The sequence below is a fragment of the Muntiacus reevesi genome, chromosome X (genome assembly GCF_963930625.1).
Source record: "Muntiacus reevesi chromosome X, mMunRee1.1, whole genome shotgun sequence".
NCBI classification, from domain to species: Eukaryota; Metazoa; Chordata; class Mammalia; order Artiodactyla; family Cervidae; genus Muntiacus; species Muntiacus reevesi.
This window is the reverse complement of record NC_089271.1, coordinates 14,431,708-14,458,359: the sequence shown is the minus strand read 5'-3', so window position 1 is coordinate 14,458,359 and position 26,652 is coordinate 14,431,708. Positions and strand designations below refer to the sequence as shown.

General features: G+C 41.0%; 1 protein-coding gene across 5 annotated transcripts in view; it reads left to right on the top strand.

Moving 5' to 3' along the window:
• The window catches only part of CTPS2 (CTP synthase 2), a 116,805-nt gene that overhangs the window by 79,066 nt on the left and 11,087 nt on the right, over positions 1-26,652 (top strand). For all 5 annotated transcript variants that reach the window (XM_065915924.1, XM_065915923.1, XM_065915927.1 and 2 more), the window contains exons 15-17: positions 10,828-10,883; positions 12,789-12,885; positions 22,525-22,669. In XM_065915924.1, the coding sequence (XP_065771996.1) occupies positions 10,828-10,883; positions 12,789-12,885; positions 22,525-22,669 (298 nt within the window). The remainder of the gene's footprint in view (positions 1-10,827; positions 10,884-12,788; positions 12,886-22,524; positions 22,670-26,652) is intronic.

The following is a 26,652-nucleotide window of genomic DNA, read 5'->3' as shown; positions in this document are numbered from 1 at the left end:
ATACTTAAAATTTTTAGCTGTCTTGATGGAAATAAGACTGATTTAGGTTTTGTTTTTCTTTACAGTAGACGTAAAAATAGCATTGACAGTTTTTATGAATCTTAAACACATCCCCAAAACTTGTTGTTTAATTAACATCTTTTGCTTGCCTTGAAAAAATTTTAAACAGCTTTATTAAGATATAATTTAAATATCATACAGTTCATCTTTTAAACAATTCATTGTTGTTGTTTTTTTAATTGTATTCACAGAGTTAGGTAACCATCATTGCAGTCAAGCTTTGACCATTTTTATCATCTCAAAAAGAAACTTTGTTCCCTTTAGCTATCACCACCCTTCCCCCTCTGGCCCTAAACCCATTATGTTAATCTATTAACGATCTCTATAGATTTGCCTGTTCTGGATATTTCATATAAATGGAACGGGATTTTCTGACTTCTTTCATTTAGCATTATGTTTTAAGATATATGTACACTGTAGCATGTGTCAGTACTCCATTCCTTTTTATGGGTGAATAATAGTCTGTTGTATGGATAGACCACATTTTGTTTATCCAGTCATCTGTTGATGGACATTTGGGTTGCTTTCAGGCCTGCCTTAAATTTAAATTATGCTTCATAGTTTGCAAAAGGCATGTGACTATATGAACTTGTGGTCCCCAGGAGACATATTGTTTTGCCTTCCCACCTGTGTGAGGTTTTCCACAGGTCTCCGTAAAGGTTGTGTTGGAGATATGACCATGGCTCTGTTGATTGTCATACAAATATAAAAATAGATATCACCATAGTGTTTTTTTCCCCTATGGCATATTTCTTTTGTAGGAGTTGTTTTTTTTAACCGAGCTGGCCTATTTCTTTTGAAGGACTTTTTTCCCCCTCTAGTCAGCCCCTTTAGTTGTAGGTTTTTGTTTTCCCTAATTAACACATTTCTGTAAGAATGGTACGAACAGGACTTCCTTGGTGGCTCAATGGTGAAGAATTCACCTGCCAATGCTGGGGACACGAGTTGGATCCCTGGTCTGGGAAGATCCTGCATGCCGTGGAGCAGCTAGGCCCATGTGTCACAACTTCTGAGCCTGTGCTCTGAAGCCTGGGAGCTGCAACTGCTAAGCCTACGTGCCACAGCTACTGAAGCCCACACCCCTAGAGCTTGTGCGCTGTAACAAGAGAAGTCACCGCAATGAGAAGCCGCTGCAATGAGAAGCCCATGCGCCACGACTAGAGGGTAGCCGCCACTCACTGCAACCAGAGAAAAGCCCATGTAGCAACAAAGACCCAGCACAGCCAAAAATAAATAAATGAATTTAAAAAAATACATTTGCCTATATTGCCTATGAGAATAATTTATAGTTTTGATGGAAAGCATTTTGATACCAATCATTCATTTTTAAAATAAATACATTTATTTATTTTTGGCTGTGCTACATGGTTTGTGGGACCTTAATTCCTTGACCAGGTATTGAACCTGGGCTCCTAGCAGTGGAAGCCCAGACTCCTAACCACTGAACCGCCAGGGAATTCCTGATGCTATTCATTCTTTATTTAAATTTGATTTACAGGCCAGTGATTGAAATGCTGTGGATTAAATGGAAAAACAGAAAGGTAAAGTTTTTTTTAGTAAAAGAAGTAGTACTTCTTTTAGTCCTACTTCTTTTAGTCCTACTTAGGACGTCTAAAAGAAGAAGTATTTGAAGTAGGACCAAAGCCTAACAATATCAATAGACTGGATTAGCTGGATTCCTAATCCAGGAATAGGTAGATTCCTAATCCAGGAATGGCTGGATTACTAAAGTGATTCTAATTTTTATTTTTTAAAAATTTATTTGTCTGTTTATTTATTTATTTTTGGTTGCACTAGGTCTTCTTTCATTGCTGCACTCAGGCTTTCTCTAGTTGCAGCAAGCTGGCGCTCACTCTTTGTTGTGGTTCACAAGCTTCTCCTTGTGATGGCGTCTCTTGTTGTGAAACAAGGCTCCAGATGTGCAGGTTTCGGTAGTTGCAGCTGCCAGGCTCATAGTTGTGGCTTGCGGGCTTAGTTACTCCAAGGCATGTGGAATCTTCCTGGACCTGAGATTGAACCTGTGTCCCCTGCATTGACAGGCAGATTCTTACCCACTGTACCACCAGGGAGGTAATAATTCTCATTTTTATATTCATCAAGACCAATTCCTTGTTCTTCCTTAGTCACATGTTAGTTCCTGAAGTGTTGTGGAAATTATGAACTTGATTTTTCCTTTTTTTAAACCATTTTATGAGGTATGATTGACATACAGAAAAGCTGTACATATTTCATGTATGCACTTAATGAGTTGAACTTGAGTTTTCTAGAGTGGAGGTTATAGGAGTGAATTGATTTGGACAAATGTACTACTAATCATCATTTGCTCTGTTTATAAGAAATGTGTTCCCAGAGGATCACTCCTGCCCTGTATTCTGTATATATGTGTTGTCTTTGTCTGCAAAGGCTTTTTCTTATTAAGGGACTAATGACAGTGTGTAGGGAATTGCCCATTGCTGGTTCAAGTGTTTTTAGAAATAAGAGTTCCTGGAAATCTATCCTGAAGTCTACTTAAACACGGGAAGAGAGAGTGATACCAGCCCGCAGTCTATGACCTAGATGGTCTAAAGCAAGGGTTGTTAAACTTTTTCTGTAAAGGGCCAGATAGTAAATATTTTCTATTTTGGAGCCATGTGATCTTTGATGCAACTACTCAACTCTGTTGTACTGTGAGACCGGCCATAGGCAAATATGCAAATAAGTGAGCTTGGCTATATTCCAATGAACCTTTATTTATGGGACCTGAAATGTGAATTTCATGTAATTTTCATGCATTATGAAATATTATTTTTCTTTTGGCTTTTTTCAACCATTTGCAAATGTAAAACCCGTTCTTAGTTCGAGGGCTGAACAAAGTCAGGGAAATCCTGTTCTGCCTCGGGGTTTGCCATGGCTTACAGAAACCTGATCTAAACAAAAGAAGCACAGGCTAACTGAAGCGGGAGGCCTAGGCCTCAAGGCTCCTGCCCTCCTCGGGAGCGTTCAAGGACAGCTCCCTGCTTGTCTGCCTACATATCCTGTTTAGTGACAGAATAAGTTCAAGAAGGCTTTCTGAAGCCATTGGTCCAGTCTTTGTATTGATCACCTGAGGAAGTGGAGGGCCCAGAGGTGAAACAGCTCACTGTGGGTGGAAGGCCCCAACCGCTCTTCTCATACCGTTTCTAGTCTTCTACTGGAACACATGGCCCTAGCTCTACAACCCACCATTATGATCACTCTCCAAAAATGTAATTCTTTATGTATTTCAGGATTGTTACACTTGTCAGACGCTTTAGATCTGTATATTTTATTTAAACATTTTAGATCTGTATGTTATATTTTAACTGAGGTATAAATTACACCTCACTTAAAAAACCACACATATTTTATCTGGGAATGTCAATGGTAGGACTTGTCTGCGTATAGTGAAACATTACTTGGTTGATTAACTCATTAGATGACTTTTGAAAAGTAGGGGGATACAGTGAAGAGCAGTTAAGTGTTAAATGGGGAGAAATGTAGAATGAGGTGTGGCTAGAGAGGGGTCAGGCTCAGGTAAGAGGAGAGCCGGGGAGAGCACTCTCTGATATGAGAGGGTTTTAAGATTTCAGAAATAAACTTATCATTTGCTTGTGACTCTCAATTGAGTGTGAGAGGTGGGGACATAATAAAGTACAAAGCAATTCAGACAGTGTTCAGAGCTTATTCAGGGGACAGCTGACAACTTGTTAGATAGTGTCTCCAAAATATTATAGGCCCCTGGCTTAATTTTTTTGGTTAGGTCCCAGACCTGTTGCTAAGACATCCAGGAAAGGAAGCCTGTTTGTCTATGTCAAGTGTGGTCTTTAAAGAAAACTGCCACCCAGCAGAAGGTACTCATTATTTCAACCATTCACATAGGATGTTTAAATACTGCACAATCTGGTGTGGGTGTGCAATGCTAGGGGCACTAGAGTAAACCCAATTTAAAGCAGTCCATGTAACTCTGCCCCCCAAGACAGTACCCTGGCCTTTAGAATCAGGAATGCACAGGGCTGGAAGCAGGGAGGGTGCTGAGGAGGCACTCTGGAGGCAGAGGAGGGAGAGAGCCAGCTATCGAGCACTGTGTGTGCGGGGCTGTGGAGTTGTTAAAATCGAGTGGATGCTCTTTTGCCCTCCAGAGGTGTCCAGTCCAGTGGTGGACACAGCATGACATATTGGAAGGAATTAGGAGCAGTGCAGTGCCTGCAACTGGAGACCAGATCCTGGTGGTTTCCCAGCAGAGTTTTAACATGACCCTCATCCTCAGGACAGACAACACGGGGACGATGAGATGATGCTGGCAGACGTCAGCTGGCAGGGGAGACTGGGGAGATCTCCCCAGGGTGACCCCAGCCGCTAGCCAGTGCGGCAGAGTCTAGGCTGCAGGAGGCCAGGGAAGCTGTCTGGACGCAGCAGGTGGAAATTGAATAGGAAAAGACGTAATTCCTTCTGGGGACCTTGTCTGTATTTCCTCATAACAAGGATGACGACTTCACTGAAAGGCTTACTTCTGCTTTACTGTAAGAGAAAGAGATTTTTGTTTTGAGAGAACATAGGCAAGAGGCCAGTTAGGAAGGTATTGCGTGAGTCCCTGTACTAAGGATCTGGGTAAAATTCATGGCATTAGAGATGCAGAGTGGTTCAATCTCAAATGGGAAAGAATTGAAAGAGATGGGGATAAGGCGGGGAAATTTTCAGGCCAGAAAAACTGCTTTAGCTTTCTTATCTCTTATCCAAGTGTTGATAGAGAAAAACAGCTTCCAGTTCGTGGTGTGATTAGATTGTTAGGAAGTTTGAGAAAAAAAACCACGCCACACAAAAAACCTTGGCTGGGTTAATGAGGTGATTTATAAAACAGTTTGAAAGAAATCACCAGGGATTTAGGGACCCGGAAAGACTGTGCCAGGGTAACATATTGTACTGAGACAGGAGTTTGAAAGGAGCATGGTGGGCTTTGGGAGAGGGGTGGGCCAGCCTTCCCGCCACTCCGTGGATAGCACACACTAGGGGTTCCTTTTCTTTCTGGCTGCTTCTTGCCTGTTGCTGGGGCTTTCCCAGCACAGTGTGTTTGTGGATAGGGGGGTTCACAGGGCTGGGACATAGCTCTGTTAATCTAAGGGATGAAAGCGTTTATGTCTCCCTTACTGGCCCAGCTCTTTCCTGAGCACTTTACCCTTGGGAACTCCGGGAGTGGTTACAGCCCAGCCCCTGGAGCACACCACCCCGTCAGAGCCCCCTCCAACCCCAGCTCTCAGTCACTGGCTGTGGCTGCTTACCCTCAGTTCTGCGTGTAGAAAATCGACATCAGAAGAGCTGCTGCCTCGTGGGGGGCCTTGTGAGGGCTAACTCAGTTATGTCTGGGTCCTTGGAACAGCACCTGGCACAAGAAACACTACTCAAGTGTGGTGTTAGGATCGCGAATGGGGAGAGATTATTGTATTGACCTATGATTCTCTCAGTGCTTGGGGTAAACTTCAGTGAGTGGCTTGCATTAAGAATGGACTCCCACGGGGATGGTGGGAGGGAAGGAGAGGCCAGCTGAGGAGTTGTGGGCAGGCAGCCCCTTCATCTTGCGTGTTCTCTCCAGCCCCTCTGTTCTGGTTTCCTGGCTCCCAACCTGCTATTATGGTCTAGCAGAAGAATGCAGAAAATCTCAGAAAGAGTTTTGAAAATATTAAACTAGAAAATTTGCATTTTCATGATAGAAAACTGAGATAAAAGCAGATAATGAAAAATAAAATTAGATGTTTTCTAAAAATTAAAGGACTGATTTGCTAAAATCCAAAAGTGAAAAATGGAGAAGGAGAAAGATAGCAACTGGCCCAGACTGTGCAATTTCTAAGCACTAGTCACTAGGACACGATGGGCATCTTTTTCAGTTATCCCTCTTGATACCCCTGGATCCAGACGCGTTCTGCACAAGAGAACAGCATCGCAGCATGGTGAAGTCACCTGTTCGAACGTGACTGAGCTGATTTAAGAGACTGAACTCTTGACCACCTCACTTTGACAAATGGATAGACCTTAATCAAAGAGGGGATGGAAACCCCTGAACAGCTCCCAGAGCTGAGCCTCCTCATGCCCAGAGCCCCAAAACAGGCTTCCACAGGTTTCATGGGGAGTGTCTCATGGAGGAGAGCTGGAGGTTCAGGGAGTGAAGAACCCACCCCTGGCTTCTGAAAGCCGATTGAAACCAGGTGGTTGGCTTGAGAGGGACACTGAATCAACCTTGGATTGAGCAGCTGGGCCAGTAGGTCCAGGTAGGGAATGTGAATGAGTCACACGGCCAAGTGTAGGAAATGCCATGGCTTACGCTCAACAATCAATGGCTGTTATAGTGGGCCTCAGAGTTGGAGAGGCCATAGGGAGTGGTCAGGCCTGGGACAAGTTGACAAGCACTTGACCCATCAAAAGAGTACCTGCTACAGCTGATAATCACATGAAGAACTGTGGATTCACTGTTGCCAGTCTTCTAAATTTTTAAGAGAATCTGGAAATCCAGAGCATTATGAGAAATCTTCCTGATTTTTAAATGTTGGCAACTTATTAAAAAAATAAAAACACTTGTGTTTGCCAACACTGTGCAAGCCAAATATACCAAAAATCTGCACTCTGGGCAGCCTCTTGGGGTCTCTGAATTAGACAAACAGTAGCAAATTCTTGCATAGACATAAAGAGCTCTAGCTCCTATAATGTCTAATTAGTACAGGACAAGGTTCTGGGAAGTCTTAAAAATGAGTCAAGTTAAGACACCACTACAGCAGTTGAGAGATGTTTGTGCAAAAGCATGGCAGGTCTACCAAGAGAGAGAGGTAACAAAGCTTATCAGGTAGTGATTTTAGCTTTTGCACACTATGGGTGCAAAGTAAGGAGATGAAACCAGTCAATCCTAAAAGAAATCAACCGTGAATATTCATTGGAAGGACTGATGATGCTGAAGCTGAAGCTTCAATACTTTGGCCACCTAATACAAAGAGCTGATTTATTGGAAAAGACCTGGATGCTGGGAAAGATTGAAGGCAGGAGGAGAAGGGGGTGACAGAAAATGAGATGGTTGGATGGCACCACCGACTCAGTGGACATGAGTTTGAGCAATCTCCGGGAGATGGTAAAGGACAGGGAAGCCTGGCATGTTGCAGTCCATGGGGTCACAAAGAATCAGACATGACTGAGCGACTGAACAACAACACGCTCTGGGTGACTTCCTTCAGCCCTCTGAGAATAGGGAATGTGTAGGCCAGGTGAAAGGTAAGGATCAGGAGGTATAGAAAGGGAGCTTACGACTGACAGACTGACAGCTTCCTGGGGTAGTGAAGGTGGGAGAGGAAGGGAGGACGTAAGTTCGGGCAGTTGTCCCCAGTGGTGGATGCAGATCAGGTAGGCGGGGCAAGGGGAGTCCAGAGAGGAGCAGAGGTCACAGATGGGGGATTGGGGGCATTACTCGGGTCCCCACTGAGGACAGATCTGCTGGGTTTTAGAGAGCAGTTCGGTAAAATGACAGAAACAAAAGCTGGGTTGCAAAGAGTAGGGATGAGGGGTTTGGATAAAGGATGTCTCAGAAGAAGCGGGAATGGTGGGGGCAAGAATGAGGATGTATACCTTTTACTTTAAAATTTTTTATTGTACTAAAATACACATGACAGAAAACTTGCTGTCTTAACCGTTTCTATGTGTACAATCCAGTATAGTCACATTGGTGTGCAACTGATCAGCAGAACTTTTTCATCTTGCAAAACTAAAACTTTTACCCATTTAACAACTTCTGATTTCTCTTGCCCCCAACCCCTGCAACCACCATTCTGCTTTCTCTCTCTGAGAATTTTACGACTCTGTGTACCTCATAGATGTGGAGTCATCTAGCATTTGCTTTTTGTGGCTGACTTATTTCATTTAGCTTTAAGTCCTCAGGGTTCATCCATATGGTAGCATGTGTCAGGATTTCCTTCCTTTTTAAGGTTGCATAATATTCCATTCTATGTATATACCGTTCTTGTTTATCCATTCGTCTGTCCATGGGCATTTGGATTGTTCCCACCTTTCAACTTGTATAGCGTTTGGCGGGGGGGGGGGGACGTTTTTGCTCTGAAAAGGAAAGAGAAAGGCTCAGGTTCAGATGCTAGGATTACTAACAGGAGGGTGGGGATTGGCAGGACTGTTAGTGGTTAAATATATTTTATATATGAGTCAGAATCTACCCAGTAGTGAATTAGAGAAGGAGATGGTGTCATTTGGCAGTTTTTGTTTCTGATGATGCTGTTATATGCATTGTTGGGGTCTTGCTGCCTACATTGAGAGTGTTTTGTAGGTCCTAAGACTTTATCAGATTTCTTTTTCTAAAATTTTGCTGCTACTTACTTCTTTTTTTATAGATATGACAATGGATTAATTTCATCAATTCATTCTTAATAGATTTGTCAGTGATTAAGATTTTGAGTGCACAAAACAACATTTCCAAAGTTCTGAAAACATTCCATCATGTACCATATACACCCTCCCATATATATGCTTCATTCATTAAACAAATATGTATCGAGTACCTGCCTATGTACTAGACACTAGTCACAAGAATTGAGGGAATGGGTCCCTATATTGTCTGTTATCTTGTAGAACTTATGTTCTAGCTTCTATTCTTTCTGTTTAGATTTCATAGTCTAGAGATAACAATAGCAATCACATGGTTTACTTACTGTTTTAGGTGCATCACATGTTTCGATTTATTCACTCCTTACAACAACGCCATGAAGTAGAGACTATTGTTACCCCTATTTTATAGATGAGGAAACTGAGGCAGAGAGGTGAAGTAATTTGCCCAAGGCACACATCCATTACATGATGTCGTGGAATTTAAAGTCAGGCAGTCTGGCTCCAGAGTCACTCTGCCTCCTCTCTTCCTATCACCTCTGCGATTTCATAGCAAACAAAAGTTTGCCTTAAGCCAGGCAGCAGGCACAAGCCACACAGGTTCAAAAGTTTGCACCATATCCTGCTAGTCGCAATGACTCAAGTATAACTCTTCAATATAATTCCTTATCTTTGGAGGGTTCTCCATTTTCTTCACCACCTGTTAGTATTGGCTGACTCTGTTACTGGATTTGCTTAGTCATCTGTTCTAATGAAGGAAGCAGAGAAGACATTTTGAACTAGAAGAATATCAAAGACAAAATCAGAGGTTAGAGGAGAATCAGAATCCTCCCAAAGTTAGGTTCAGATCTTTCAGCTGCTTTTTTCTTGTAACTTCATGATATATGTCTCCATTTTTTCCAACTGGGCATTATCGTGCTACTGTCTTCCAATTTTTCTTTCATGTTTATGAACCAATAGTTTGAGTACAAAGGCTCTGTCTCAAATGACCCCTTGGCAGAGGCATATTGGAGTTTTCTCAAAGGAGTTCCTTGCTCCTACTATTGCCCATTTTTCTTCTAAAGCACATACCTTCAATACTCACTGTCATTAACATCCTCACCAGGGAACTCAGTCTATATGCACAGAATTGCAAGTGGAAGTTCAGGAATGATAATTGATCATACCAAGTCATAGAGAATACAGTCAGTTTGCGTTTTCTTTATCCAGGTCAAAAGCTCAAATGGGATGTGAGGCATTGGGTCTTTCTTGGTTGAAACATCCTGTTCCGTGGCCTGATGACATCTTGGAGAGTCTGGTAACCCCCTGCCTGTGGAGTGGAGATCTGCTCCTGATTCTGCTGGGGTTAGGCTGCGCGTTCCAGCACCGTCACAGGGTCTTCCTGTCCCCAGGCTGTGAGCCTGGGCTCTGCATGCTGAGGGCTAGTGCTGCTCCAGCGGCCCCGGTGCTGTGACCCACTTGGTCATCCTGCCTCTCCATGTACCCATTGGGGCCTGTTCTTGAGAGAGAGGTGTCTGGTGACAGATCCTGCTCCTGGCTACTTTACACTGGGTCACTGGGCATCCCACTGACCCCTGTGTCCATCCCAGACAGATATTCCCAAGTTGCTGCCTTGGGCTGTGGCCCCCACTGCAACATAGGCCTGTCTAAGTAGGCCCATGTGTGATTCTGCACTACACACCCCTGGGTGAGAACTGTGCATGGCACTGTGCCCTCATTCACGCCAGCAGCCCTCTGTTCCTGAGGTGACACTGCTTCCCGATTGTCCCCTGCTAAGAACGCAACAGGTCACATCCTCGTGGTTACCTCTGTGTCCTCATTTCTGTTTTCTGGGGTAAATTCTTAGAGGTCAAATTTTAGTCAAAGTGTAGGCATATTTTTTAAAGTGGGATGTAAACCAGTGTGGCCAGTACCATGTGAAAGCAGAGGTGGCTGGCATAGTGGAGAAAGCGTTGGGCCAGGAGTAAGGAGGTCTGGGCTCCAGACAGGACTATGCAGCCAGCGGGCTTGGGCTTTGGGCAAGTCCTTTGGTTTCTTTTCCCTTCCCCTGGTTTCATTTTCTTCTTTTGTAAAAGGAGCCCTGTTAACGAATCTGCTCAGGCACTATGGTGCAGACGTCACTGGGGCTTTCGGCCCTGCAGGCAGGCGTGTGAAAGGAGAGTCTTCGCTGCGGGCCATGGTAGGCTTCCCTTTGCACACTGGTAATGGCTTACTTGAGAACTGCTTCAGGGTTTCAAAGGAGCTCTCACTGTCCTATACAAAAAGAAAATCGAGATTACTATCTAAAGTCTAGTTCATTTTTAGGCCTTTGATAGACAGAGATGAAAGAGATTTCTCCCACACAGATGCCATGGATGTGGTTCCAAAGGTGATTACTCCAGTATTAATTTCACTTTCATATCTTTACAGGGAAACTTTATGGTGATGTACCTTTCATAGAAGAAAGACACAGACATCGATATGAGGTACATCTGTCACACTAAATTACTGTGGAGTAAGGGCTTGTCCCCAGTTGCTCAGTGGTAAAGAATCCACCTACAGTTCAGGAGACGTGGGTTCGATCACTGGGTCAGGAAGATCCCATGGAGAAGGGAATGACAACTCACTCCAGTATTCTTGCCTGGAGAATCCCATGACAGAGGAGCCTGGCGGGTCACAGAGAGCCGAACGTGACTGAAGCGACTGAGCTTGCACACATGTATGCATATGGGGTTAAGATTGAGACAAACAGGTGGGACCCCACTTTGATTTTAGATAAGGAAACACTTTCTGTGAAGGAGAGGCTGAAAAGTTTGGGAAACGGCCACTGATGACATGAATGAGGGAAGGGGCTGTGAACCAGGTCATCAAGGTGTCATCTATAACCAATATTTTGGTAGAAAACTTGTTCCAAGCTTCTCTTTAGAGCGATTATGTAACTATATATAAAGAAAGATTTTGGTTTAGTCACATGAGAAATAAGATAGTTTCAATCCTCAAGTAGATTTGTCATTTGGGGAGAGATAGTTTATTACACATAATTCAAGGGAAGAAGCAAGTAGGAGGATGGCTATAAAAAGCTAGTCTCAAGGTTTTAAGAGAGAAAGTCTAGTTACCATCCATCATCATGCAATCGATCCCCTTCACCCATTTTGCCTACCTCCAACCCCCTTCCCAGCTGGTCACCACTAATCTGTTCTCTGTGAGTTGTTTTTGTTTTATTTTGTTTGTTCGTTGGTTTTGTTTTCTTTTAGATCCAACATGTGAATGAAATCATATTTGTCTTTCTTTGATTTATTTCACTTAGCATAATAGCCTCAAGGTCCATCCATATTGTTTTGCAAAAGGCATGTTTTTATTCTTTTTTGTGGCTGGGTAGTATTTTGTTATATTCTCACATCTTCTTTATCCATCAGTGGACACTTATGTTGTCTCCTTGTCCTGGCTATTGTAAATAATACTCCAGTGAACATAGTGTGCATATATATTTTTGAATTTGAGTTTTCATGTTCTTTGAATAAGTACCCAGAAGTGGAATAGCTAAGTCATATGGTAGTTTTAGTCTTAGTTTTTTGAGGAGTGTCCATCCTGTTTTCCATAGTGACTGAACCAATTTACAGTCCCATCACCATTGTGGGACTTTTCTTTACATCCTTTCTCACATTTGTTATTCCCTGTCTTTTTGATGATAACCTTTCTAGCAGGTGTGAGGTGATAACTCATTGTGGTTCTGATTTACATTTACTTGACATTTAGTGATGTTGAACATCTTTTCATGTACCTTTTGGCCACCTATATGTCTTCTTCGGAAAAATGTCTATTCAGATCCTCTGCCCATTTAAAAATTTTTCTTTTTTGGTATTGAAGGGTATGAGTTCTTTATATATTTTGGATATTAACCCTTTATCAGATGTGTGATTTGCAAATACCTTCTTCCATTCAGTAGGTTGCCTTGTTTGGTTTGGTTTGTTAGTTTGTCTTTTAGCCTCACCGTGGGCTTGGGGGATCTTAGTTCCGTAACCAGGAACTGAACCCAGGAGCCCTGCAGTAGAAGTTCGGAGTTGTAACCACTGAACTGCCAGGAAATTCCCTGTCTCCTTGTTTTGATGATGGTTTCCTTCACGTGTGGAAACTTTTTAGTTTAATGTAATCTCAGAGTCCTACTTTTTGAAACTTATCTTTGGGCAACAGAGATGGGCCTTCCAGATTTAAGGGCTGTGATTAAACTATTTCTCAGGTTCATTATGAGCTTAAAAATAGGCTTTGAGGTTTGACTATAAATAGAAATTAACTACTAGTTAGAGCATCACCAAAATGGAAAATCATTTTCATAAGATGATATGACTGTATTGCTCTGCTGTCCAAAGACACTTAATTTCTTGTTTTTCCAGGTGAATCCTAGCCTAATCAGCCAACTTGAGCAGAAAGACTTAAGTTTTGTAGGTCAGGATGTTGATGGAGAGAGGATGGAAATCATTGAACTGGCAAGTAAGTGGGTTCTTCATTTTTGAAAATTTTTGTTGTGAGCTAATGTCTGTTTGTTAACTGTATGCATACAAAGATATAACTTGAGACCCATTTTGTTTGTTCTTTTCTCCTCTCTCTTTTGAAATAAATATTCAATTAAATAGAAATAATATGCACTAAATATAAAGTGTATGAAAAAACAGATCAGTTATAATACTAATTATTTTGGGCTCTGTTTATGTGAACTGCCATAAAGTGATGTAGTGTACAGAGCCTACCAGTTCTTTCAGTAGTATGCTTCCTTAGCATCCTTGCCCGCTTCCTGGGGTGTCTCTTGTTCCTAGCCTCTGGGTTCAATGGTCTGGGAAAGGCAGGCAGCCCACTGTTGAGGAGCACTCTGCTTTCTCCCACCTCTGAGGAAGAATGGCCTGATGTTCTCCTCACTACTGGTAACCGACTGTGCAATACATGTGACAATGATCTGTTGGATAAACTGCCCTCATTTATTGAATGCTTAGTGTGTACAGGATGCTCTAAAAATGGTAGCATCATTTTCTAGAACCTACCTTTCCAATCTGTATATTTGGGCTCCAGATAACCTGGACTACTTACTCTTCTAACTTTTCTACTTCTTTTTCCATCTTAACCCATGTCACTGTTCTTCTACTTCAGATTCCTTTTCTCTGTCCCTTTCATTTTCTGTCTCTAAACTGTTCAGGTACTTCAGAGTTCCAAGCAGGGAGGACACTTGAAGTTGGGAAAGGCTTCTTTGACCACAGTGGCATGTTACCTGGACCCAGAAAGAAGGCAAGCAGTGGACATTGAGCATGCCCTCACTGGATGCTTCTCACCAGACCCCTTGCTAGGGACTCCGTGTGCCTATGTAACTTACAAGGCAGGTGATGTTATTCCTACTTTAGAGAGGAGACTGGAGTGCAGAGGTTAAGACACCTGCTAGGGCCATCCAGTTAGTCACTGGAGGGGCTGGATCTAAACCAGGTCATAGCCACCTTCTGCCACCACTTTTGTGGGACTTTATTGTTCTTCTTGTTTTCAGTGGACATTCCACCTAAGATTATTGATCCATGCCTGAAGTTTTAAATTAGAATATGAGGATATATTTTCTGTAGTTCTTTTGATAGAAATGTCCATCATTTATAATTTTTATAGTGTGGATCACTGCTTGGTGTTGAAGTCTCGTAAGTCTGGTATGTGAGAGGGCAGAGAAGTTTCTTAAGCAAATTATTGTTTATTTACTTTGTTCAACTACATTATTCTCTTTAATTCTCCTGACTCTCATTATTATCAGCAAACACTTAGAAGCTTCTTTCATTGTAAGGGTTTCATTTCCTATTGACACTTTCAAATTTCATGTGGGTTGGAAAGGAAATGAGACCCGCCATAAAACCTTTAAATTTTAAAAAAGCTGACTGCAAGGGAGTTCATTTTATTAAGGAAAACTTCCCAGAAGACTTTGATCTTAGCTACTCTTACCATATCCATGAATCTCTACGTTCCTGAAGGAGTTCTAAAAGAAACAACAAAACTTGTGATTAGTATAATGTCAGAATATGTTTCAAAGCAATTAAGAGCATTATTTAAAAGACGCTTTGACTGGTAGAATATCATTAAAATAAAAACTTTTCAGTCTCTTTCCTCATTTTGGTATAGGGGATTTTTTGAATAAAGTGATTCAGAGCAATGGTCCATTATTCAAATATTCTTTCCTTGGCTATGACATGATCCATTGCTCAGCTTCTGTCTGTAGTGGTACAAAAACACAGTTATTGTCGGCTTCTTTCAGAGGCACCCCTGAATGCTGTGCTGCAGGATTCATCACGTCTTTAAAAGCTGCACTGGTTTCTTTTCTAAGGACAAATGGTTTCTCTTCTTTTCTTGAGGGGACACTTTCCTGAGAGGAGAGGGCATTCCTCTCACCAGGCTTTCACACTTGAGTGTCCCTCTAATTCAAGGAGGCTTCTTCCTAGATATGCTATAGAGGATTTCTACACTGGAATTTTCTGAATTCAGAGCTGTCCAATAGAACCCGCTGCCATGATGGAGTATTCTGCCCTGTTCAGTATGGTAGCCACTAGCTGTTTGGGGCTATTTTGCACTTAAAATGGCTTCCCTGGTGGCTCAGACGGTAAAGCGTCTGCCTGCAATGTGGAAGACCCAGGTTCGATCCCTGGGCCAGGAAGATCCCCTGGAGAAGGAAATGGCAACCCACTCCAGTACTCTTGCCTGCAAAATTGCATGGACAGAGGAGCCTTGTAGGCTACAGTCCATGGGGGCGCAAAGAGTTGGACATGACTGAGCGACTTCACTTCACTTCAGCACTTAAAATGTGCTCAGTTAATTTGAATGAATTTAAATGGTCACCTGTGGCCAAGGGCTACCATTTTGTATAGCAAAGCTTTATTCTGGGGGATGGGGGATGGGTTTCCAACTTTTGTTTAGTTAGTAAGTAAGAAGTAAAAATGAAAATGGGCTTCCCAGGTGTGTCTCAGTGAGTGAAGAATCCGCCTGCCAATGCAGAAGACACAGGAAATGCGGGTTCGATTCCTGGGTCAGGAAGATCTCCTGGAGAAGGAAATGGTAACCTGCTCCAGTATTCTTGCTTGGAAAATTTCATGGACAGAGGAACCTGGTAGGCTATAATCCATGGGGTCACAGAGTTGGACGCAACTTAGTGACTGAGCAGAGCACAGCAAAAATGAAAACAGACACAAAAACTACTATCTGATACTGCCACTGTTTTATAAAGGAGACTCAAAATAGGAGAAGGATCATCATCTGAAAACTGAAAGATCAATCCTTGCAGAAGGGAACAAATGGTGATCTTGCATCAAGGCTTCTGAAGCGGGTAGTGAGTGCCCCAGGACACACCTGGCCCCACAGGTGCAAAGGGAAGCGTCAACTAATAGTCAGATGATGAAAGCTGAAACCTCAGCTAGCTGACCATAACAAAGCTGCTCCAGGCTTTTGCATCTATACCTGGACATTTACCCTACTTCTGAAGTCCTTTCCTATTCTAAAGCTTTATAACCATTAGATGAGAACAATCTGCTAGACTGTTATCTATTTCATTACAATAAGGACTAAACTTTAAATGATAATCTTAGGAGAATGGATATTGCCATTCAACCAGCATTTCCTCACTACTGAGCAGTAGTTTGGGGTCTTCAGTTGTAAGTGATGGGGATTTGTGATTTTGAATTCCATACTAGACTTTCAGATCATTTGATAGAGCGTCCCATTGAAAGATTTAAAATTATATTTACTTCTTCCTATAAAAGTTATATTTTATCATCTTCAGTTTGATATATATATATATGGCCATTAAAATTATTTTTAAAGTAAGGACTACATACCAGCCATGCTTTTACTATGGGAGTTATGGGAATAGAGAGCTGCCCAATCTCCAGTTAGGAGTTGCTTCCTAATCTGGGAATAAACATAGCTTTTGAGAGTTCTGAGTGGGGAGAGGAATTTGTAATCCTAGAAAATTTTTACCCAGATTTGAAAATGTTGCCCATTAATTTTTACCATTCACAAACAGGGGATTCCAGATACCTGAGAAAAGTGATTTTTCTGTTCCTATTACATCTAGGAGAACTTGAACTGCTCATTTAGTGGTTTCTTACAACTCTCAATATGTAACAGCTTTATTTGCCCTCAGTCGTGTCCAACTCTTTGTGACCCCATGGACTATACAGTCCATGGAATTCTCCAGGCCAGAATACTGAAGTGGGTAGCTTTCCCTTCTCCAGGGGATCTTCCCAACCCAGGGATCAAACCCAGGTCTCCTGAATTGCAGGAGGATTCTTTATCAGCTGAGCCACAAGGGAAGCCCAAGAAAACTGGAGTGGGTAGCCTATTCCTTCTCCAGCCAATCTTCCCGACCCAGGAATCAAACCGGGGTCTCCTGCACTGCAGGCGGGTTCTTTACCAACTGAGCTATCAGGGAAGCCCAATGTAAGAAATTCACTGTAAAGGTTCACATGATACAAAGAATTATAATGAAGAAAATAAAAATATATTGAACTTTTGCCACCTTGAGCCATAACCACTATTAACATATTGAAAGGCCATCCTTTTATCACTTGGAGACTCTTCATTACAGGGGATAAGTTGCTGTTGTTCAGTCGCTAAGTCATGTCTGACTCTTTGCGACACCATGGACTGCAGCATGCCAGACTCCTCTGTCCTCCACTATCTCCCATAGTTTGCTCAAATTCATGTCCATTGAGTTGGTGATGCTATCTAACCATTTCATCCTCTGCCTCCATCTTCTCCTTTTGCCTTCAGTCTTTCCCAGCATCAGGGTCTTTTCCAGTGAGTCAGCTCTTCATATCAGGTGACCAAAGTATTGAAGCTTCAGCTTCAGCATCACTTCTTCCAATGAATAGTCAAGGTTGAGTTCCTTTAAGATTAACTGGTTTGATCTCCTTGCAGTCCAAGAGATTCTGAAGAATCTTCTCTAGCACCACAGTTCGAAAGCATCAGTTCTTCAGTGCTCAGCCTTCTTTTTTTTTTTTCATTTATTTTTATTAGTTGGAGGCTAATTACTTCACAACATGGCAGTGGGTTTTGTCATACTTTGACATGAATCAGCCATGGAGTTACATGTGTTCCCCATCCCAGTCCCCCCTCCCACCTCCCTCTCCACTCAATTCCTCTGGTTCTTCCCAGTGCACCAGGCCCGAGCACTTGTCTCATGCATCCCACCTCACATCTGTACATGACCACTGGAAAAACCATAGCTTTGACTATACAGACCTTTGTCAGTAAAGTGATATCTCTGATTTTTAATGCACTGTCTAGGTTTGTTATAGCTTTCCTTCCAAAGAGCAAGTATCTTTTAATTTCATGGTTGCAGTCACTGTCCATAGTGATTTTAGAGCCCAAGAAAATACAATCTGTCACTGCTTCTACTTTTTTCTCTTCCATTTGCCATGAAGTGATGGGATCAAATGCCATGATCATATTTTTTTTGAATGTTGAGTTTCAAGCCAGCTTTTCACTCTCCTCTTTGCTTTCTGCTATAAGGGTTGTATCATCTGCATATTTGAGGTTATTGATATTTCTCCTGGCAATCTTGATTCCAGCTAGTGCTTCGTCCACCCTGGCATTTCGCATGATGTAGTCTGCGTATAAGTTAAATAAGCAGGGTGACAATATAGAGCCTTGACGTGCTCCTTTCCCAATTTTGAACCAGTCCATTGTTCCATGTTCAGTTCTAACCGTTGCATCTTGATCTGCCTACAGGTTTCTCAGGAGGCAGGTCAGGTGGTCTGGTATTCCCATCTCTTTAAGAATTTTCCACAGTTTGTTGTGATCCACACAGTCAAAGACTTTAGTGTAGTCAATGAAGTAGAAGTAGATGTTTTTCTAGAATTCTCTTGCTTTCTCTATGATCTGATGAATGTTGACAGTTTGATCTCTGATTCCTCTGCCTTTTCTAAACCCAGCTTGTACATCTGGAAGTTCTCAGTTCATGTACTGCTGAAGCCTAGCTTAAAAGATTTTGAGCATAACTTTACTAGCATGTGAAATGAACACAACTGTACTGTAGTTTGAACATTCTTTGGCTTTGCCTTTCTTTGGAATTGGAAAGAAAACTGACCATTTCCAGTCTGGTGGCTACTGCTGAGTTTTCCAAATTTGCTGGCATATTGAGTGCAGCACTTAAACAGCATGATCTTTTAGGATTTGAAATAGCTCAGCTGGAGTTCCATCACCTTCACTAGCTTTGTTCGTAGTGATGCTTCCTAAGGCCCACTTGATTTCGCACTCTAGGATGTCTGGCTCTAGGTGAATGATCACACCATCGTGGTTATTGAATCATTAACATCTTTTTTGTAGTTTTTTTGTGTGTATATTCTTGCCACTTCTTTTTTTATTTATTTTTTAAAATTTTATTTATTTTTTAATTGAAGGATAAATGCTTTACAGAATTTTGTTGTTTTCTGTCAAACATCAACATAAAAAAAAAAAAACACATCAACATGAATCAGCCATAGGTATACACATGTCCCTTCCCTCTTGAACCTCCCTTCCCATCTCTCTCCCCATCCCACCACTCTAGGTTGATACAGAGCCTCTGTTTGAGTTCCCTGAGACATACCGCAAATTCCTGTTGGCTATCTGTTTTACATATGGTAATGTAAGTTTCCATATTATTCTCTCCATACATTTCACCTTCTCCACCCTTCTCCCTGTGTCTATAAGTCTGTTCTCTATGTCTGTTTCTCCATTGCTGCCTTGCAAATAAATTCATCAGCACCATCTTTTTAGATTCCATATATATACTTTAGTATATGATATTTATCTTTCTCTTTCTGACTTACTTCACTCTGTATAATAGGCTTTAGGTTTATCCTCTTCATTAGAACGGACTAAAATGCATTCCTTTTTATGGCTGAGTAATATTCCATTGTGTATATGTACCACAACTTCTCTATCCATTCATCTGTTGATGGACATCTAGGTTGCTTCCATGTTCTCGCTATTGTAAATAGTGCTGCAGTGAACATTGGGGTACATGTGTCTTTTTCAGTTTTGGTTTCCTCAGGGTATATGCCTAGGAGTGGGATTACTGTTGCCACCTGTTCTTAATCTCTTCTGTTTCTTTTAGATCCTTATCCATTTATTGTGCCTATCCTTGCATGAAATGTTCCCTTGGTATCTCCAATTTTCTGGAAGAGATCTCTAGTTTTTCCCATTCTGTTGTTTTCCTCTATTTCTTTACATTGTTCATTTAAGAAGGCCTTCTTGTCTCTCCTTGCTAGTCTCTGAAAGTCTGCATTCAGTTGGATATATCTTTCCCTTTCTCCATTGACTTTCGTTCCCCTTCTTTCCTCAGCTATTTCTAAAGCCTCCTCAGACAACCACTGTGCCTTCTTGCATTTCTTTTTCTTTGGGGTGGTTTTGGTCACTGCCTTCTATACAGTGTTATAGTTTTTCAGGCATTCTGTCTACCAGATCTAATCCCTCAAATCTATTCTTCACCTCCACTGTATAATCATAAGGGATTTGATTTAGGTCTTATTTGAATAGCCTTGTGGTTTTCTTCAATTTAAGCCTGAATTTTGCAATAAGGAGCTCATGATTTGAGCCACAGTCAGCTCCAGGTCTTGTTTTTACTGACTGTATAGAGCTTCTCCATCTTCGGCTGCAAAGAATATGATCAGTCTGATATCAGTATTGACCATTTGGTAATGTCCATTTGTAGAATCATCTCTTTTGTTGTTGGAAAAGAGTGTTTGCTATGACCAGTGTGTTCTCTTGACAAAACTCTTTTAGCTTTTGCCCTGCTTCATTTTGTACTCCAAGGCCAAACTTACCTGTTACTCCAGGTAGTTCTTGACTTTCTACTTTTGCATTCTAATTCCCATGATGAAAAGGACATCTCTTTTTGGTGTTAGTTCTAGAAAGTCTTGTAGGTCTTCATAGAACCAGTCAACTTCAGCTTCTTCGGCATCAGTGGTTAGGGTATAGACTTGGATTACTGTGATATTGAATGGTTTGCCTTGGAAATGAACTGAGATCGTTCTGTCATTTTTGAGATTGCACCTAAGTACTACATTTCGGATTTTCTTGTTTATTGTGAGGGCTACTCCATTTTTTTTCTAAGACATTCTTACCCACAGTAGTAGATATAATGGTCAGTTCCATTCAGTTCATTTCAGTCGCTCAGTTGTGTCTGACTCTTTGCAACCCCATAGACTGCAGCATGCCAGGCCTCCCTGTCCATCACCAACTCCTGGAGTCTCCTCAAACTCATTTCCATTGAGTCAGTGATGCCATCCAACTATTTCATCCTCTGTCACGCCCTTTTTCTCCTGCCTTCAATCTTTCCCAGCATCAGGGTCTTTTCAGATGAGTCAGTTCTTTGCATCAGGTGGCCAAAGTATTGGAGTTTCAGCTTCAGTGTCAGTCCTTCCAGTGAATATTCAGGACTGATTTCCTTTAGGATGGACTGGTTGGATCTCCTTGCTGTCCAAGGGACTCTCAAGAGTCTTCTCCAACACCACAATTCAAAAGCATCAACTCTTCGATGCTCATCTTTCTTTATAGTCCAACTCTCACATCCATACATGTCATCTGAATTAAATTTGCCTATTCCCATCCATTTTAGTTCACCGATTCCTAAGATGTTGATATTCATTCTTGCCATCTCCTACTTGGCCTAACATTCCAGTTTCTTATGCAATATTGTTCTTTACAGCATCAGAGTTTACTTTCACCACCAGATACATCCACAACTGAGCATTGTTTCTGCTTTGGCCCAACCACTTCATTCTTTCTGGAGCTATTAGTAATTGCCCTCCACTCTTCCCCAGTAGCATATTGGACATCTTCTGACATAGGGTGGGTCTCATCTTGAGATGTCATATCTTTTTACATTTTCATACTGTTCATGGGCTTCTTGTGGCAAGAATACTGGAGTGGTTCGCCATCTCCTTCTCCAGTGCACCACAATTTGTCAGAACTCTTGACTATGACCTGTCCATCTTAGGTGGCCCTATAAGGCATGGCTTATAGCTTCATTGAGTTAGGCAAGCCCCTTTGCCACGACAAGGCTGTGATTCATGAAGGGGAAGATAAATTGACATAGCTGAAGTATGAGTGCCTGATTAGCTTCATGGTGCTGTCTGTGATTAATATCCAGCCCAGAGCTATGACTAGAAAAGCAGTTATACCTGCTTCTTTCCCAGGGGACCCATCCCTTGGGAAAGGAGAACTTGTAGGAAATGGCCTGAAGCCATCTGAAAGTGACTTAACAGTTAGCCTGACGTATGAGGATATCAGGCTGTTGGGGGAGGGGACCTTTCCCCCTCTACCCTCTTGAGTTCTTGTGACTGGACTAATAATAAAATTGATGCAAGACAGATAAACAGGAGAAAAAGAAAAAATTGTACAAATGGAGGTCTCTTAGAAATGGAACCTAGAAAGTGGAGAAAGTAGGTAGGTTTTGTACTTTTTAGACACAGAAGCAATAAATATATGAGGAATTAACAGGACAAAGAAACTTAGGCTTTGAGTGCTTAATTAGTGAAGAATCTAAATGAAATTTGAGCTTGGGTAATAAGTGAAAGAAGTCACAAAATGTGTTTATATAGGCTTCTCTGCCCAGATGCCGTGTCTGTGGTGATAAGGATGTCCTTCCACCTCCATATGCTGAGAGTGTACCTTTCACGTGAGAGGTTTATTTCCTGCTTTTAGGGAGACTGGGTGGAGTGTGTGTCAAAGTGTCCCTCTTACATCAGCTCAATCTTAAGTAATTTTAATTCAAAATAATCAGTATGCCATTGAGACATACTTTGGGGTAGCCTGCCCTGGACCCCACCCATGGAAATAGAACCATTGCAAGTCTTGGAAGGGCCTTGATAGCAGATCATCTTCCCATTCAAAAACTTTTGTTTAACTTTGCTCAATCTATTTCCACAAATAAAATGCTGAATCTCTTGTTAGTGAGATGTGTTTTACAATTTGAAATTCTACTACCAAGTTGTATCATGAAAATATCTGGTTATGATATAGGTAACAAGTTAAATCTTACCATGTAATGAGTTTTCTTATTTAAAGATAAGATTTTTAAGGCTGCTCTCAGATTTATCAGCTTCAATTGCATTGTAATTATTCTCATTTCAGATCACCCCTATTTTGTTGGTGTCCAGTTCCATCCCGAGTTTTCTTCTAGGCCAATGAAGCCTTCCCCTCCATACCTGGGGCTGTTACTTGCGGCAACTGGGAATCTGAATGCCTACCTCCTACAGGGATGCAAGCTGTCTTCAAGGTAACCAACCAGATTACTGTGTCCTTAGCAGTGACTCAAGATACAATTATCAACATTGTAGGCTTCTCATAAAATTTAATATCATTGTAGGACTTATTTTTTAAAGTGGAGAGTCATTTTTTCCCCTCTTAATAAGCATACATTTTTCTCTGAATGAAAGTGATTTAGTCACATCTACAAGAGTAATATGTCAGTTTTCCAAATCATGCTGATGCTGAGTATTATTTTACAGATATTTGTCATTTTGGTAGGTGAAAAAAAGGGATTTTCTTTTGTTGACTTTCTGAGTAATACATGTACATGAATATTTTATATGTTTATTGGCTTTTTTGTTTTATTAATACCCTATTCATATCCTTTGCCCTAATTTTCCTTCTGCTATTACCCTTTTTCTTGATGATTAGTAAGCTCTTTATATATAAAGGACATTAATCCTTTGTTTGATTACACATACTTTTTCAGAGTGGTTTTGTTTTTAAGTTGTTAATGGTTTTCAATAGTTTTTGTTAGGTTTATTTTAGTTTTTATTTTCAGTAAAAGAACTTTAAATAAAGACTTTATGTAGTCCTTATTTATGTTTTTTTAACATGGTCAGATCTTTTACTTTGGTGGATTGCGTCTTTAGTATCATGCCTAAACTCTTTCCCTGTCAAAAGATGATTATATAGTTACCCATTTGTTTTCCACTAGCACTTTTATAGTTTCAGAGGAAAAAATTTTAAAGTATAGTTGATTTACAGTGTTGTGCTAATTTCTGCTGTACAGCTAAGTGACTCAGTTTTTTATATATATATTCTTTTTAAAATATTCTTTTCCATTATGGTTTGTCCCAGGAAATTGGATATAGTTCCCTGTGCTATACATTAGGCCCTTGTTGTTTATCTACTCTAAATGTAATATTTGTGTCTACTAATCCCAAACTCCCAGTCTATCTCTCTCCCTTCCCTCCTCACCCTTGGCAACCATAAGTCCATTCTCTGTCTGTGAGTCTGTTTCTGTTTTGGAGATAGGTTCATTTGTGGCATATTTTAGATTCTACATAGAAGTGGTATCATATTATATTTGTGCTTCTCTTTCTGACTTACTTCACTTAGTATGATAATCTCTAGGTCTGCTGCAATCTCCATGTTGCTGCAAATGGCATTATTTCATTCTTTTTTATGACTGAGTAGTATTCCATTGTATGTATGTACAACATCTTCTTTATCCATTCATCTGTCTATGGACATTTAGATTGTATCCATATCTTGGCTATTGGGAACAATGCTGCTATGAACATTGGTGTGCAGCTATCTTTTTGAATTATAGTTTTGCCCAGGTGTATGCCCAGGAGTGGGATTGCTGGATCATATGGTAGTTCTATTCTTAGTTTTCTGAGGAACCTCCATACTGTTCTCCATAGTGGCTGTACCAATTTACATTTCCACCAACAGTATAGGAGGGTTCCCTTTCCCCCATACCCTCTCTAACATTTGTTGTTTGTAGACTTTTTAATGATGGCCGTTCTGACTTGTATGAGGTGATACCTCATTGTAGTTTTGACTTGCATTTCTCTAATAATGAGTGATATTGAGCATCATTTCATGTACCTGTTGACCATCTGTAGGTCTTGTTTGGAGAAATGTCTATCATGGTCTTCTGCCCATTTTTCAGTTGGGTTTTGTTGTTGTTGTTGCATGAGCTGTTTGTATATTTTGGAAATTAAGCCTGTGTCTTTCACATCATTTGCAAATGTTTTCTCCCATTCTGTAACTTGTCTTTTCTTTCTTTTTTTAAATAATTTCCTTTGCTGTGCAAAAGCTTGTAAGTTTGATTAGGTCCCATTTATTTATTTTTGTTTTTATTTCTATTGCCTTGGGAGACTGATATAGTTTCAGTTTTATAGTTTCAATATGTAATATACATGGACTTTATTTTTGGTGTGGTATATGAGGTAGGGATCTCCATCCGCTTGACACCACTCCACCCTCACCAATTAAGTAATTTAGATTTGTTTCAGGGATTTCTGTTTTGTTCCACTGGTGATTTCATCTCTTTTTTTTGAATCCTTACCACCCTTTTTATTGTCATAGCATTATTGTAAGTTGAGCCCTTATTTACCCTACTCTTATTATTATTTAATATTTTTTAAAATGTGTTTACCTCTTCTTCTGGAGGACCTGTACAATGATTTTTAAAGTCTAATGTGAATTTAAAAATCCCTTAGGAATTTTCATTAAAATTCATTAAAATTTAATTTTCACTAAATTTCATTAAAAGTTCTTTACATTTAAATACTAGTTTGGTGAGAATTTACATCTTTACTTCTTCTCATCTAAGAATATTGTATGTAATAACTTTAAAAGTGAAAGGAACTGGCCAGAATCATGTGCTTAGGTAGGGGTTACTCCCACAATAACCGGATATATCTTGTTTAGAAGTTACCATTGTGGACCCTCATTGTAGCAAATGAGTCTTGTGATACTGCGTTTGAGGACTGCCAGGACTGTGGAAAATTCTTAAAGAGATGGGAATACCAGACCATCTTACCTGTCTCCTGAGAAACCTGTATGCAGGTCAAGAAGCAACAGTTAGAACTGGACATGGAACAACAGACTGGTTCAAAATTGGGAAAGGTGTATGTCAGGTCTCTACATTGTCAACCTGCTTATTTAACTTATATGCAGAGTACATCATGCAAAATGCTGGGCTAGATGAATCCCAAGCTGGAATCAAGATGGCCAGGAGAAATATCAATAACCTCAATATGCAGATGACACCACCCTTATGGCAGAAAGTGAAGAGGAACTAAAGAGCCTTTTGAAGAACGTGAAAGAGAAGAGTGGAAAAACTAGCTTAAAACTCAATATTCAGAAAACTAAGATCATGGCATTCAATCCCATCACTTCATGGCAAATAGACAGGGAAAAATGGAAAGAGTGACAGACTTTATTTTCTTGGGTTCCAAAATCACCACCGATAGTGACTGAAGCCATATGCATGGCTTAAAAGATGGTTGCTCCTTGGAAGAAAAGCTATGACAAACCTAGACAGCATATTAAAAAGCAGAGACTTCACTTTTCCAACAAAGGTCCGTATAGTCAAAGCTACGGTTTTTCTAGTAGTCATGTATGGATGTGAGAGTTGGATCATAAAGAAAAAAAGCAGAGACTTCACTTTTCCAACAAAGGTCCGTATAGTCAAAGCTACGGTTTTTCTAGTAGTCATGTATGGATGTGAGAGTTGGATCATAAAGAAGGCTGAGCGTTGAAGAATTGATGCTTTCGAATTGTAGTGCTAGAGAACTCTTGAGAGTTCCTTGGACAGCAAGGAAGTAGCCAGTCAATCCTAAAGGAACTGAATCCTGAATATTCATTGGAAGGACTGATGCTGAAGCTGAAGCTGAACCTCCAATGCTTTGGCCACCTGATGTGAAGAGCTGATTCATTGGAAAAGACCTGGATGCTGGGAAAGATTGAGGGCAGGAGGAGAAGGAGGTGACAAGGAATGAGATGGTTGGATGATATCATCGACTCAATGGACATGAGTTTGAGCAAACTCCAGAAGATAGTGAAGGATAGGGACGCCTGGTGTGCTGCAGTCCATGGGATCACAAAGAATCAGACACAACTTAGCGACTGAACAAAGGATTGTGGCATGGTGTATCTGTGTGTACTTTGTTACATGAGCCTGCTCCTTTGCAGTATTACCTGCTAGGAGAGACTCACAGTTCCCTAGAATTTCCTTTAACTGTGTGTTCAGATGGGAACAGCTTTACATATTTTGCACGTTGGACCTGTTAATGAATTAATGATCACTCCCTGCTCTCTTGAACCAGTGCAGTGGTTTTCACACCATGCCCTGTGGAGCTGGAATCCAGGTTGCTCTGAGGAATGGACTGGGGTGGGTGGTTTCAGGCGCTTCCCTGCTTCAGTGAAGCATCAGCTCCACTTGTCCTGGTGCCCATGGCTTGGTTCTGCATGAGACTGTATATGAAGATGAGT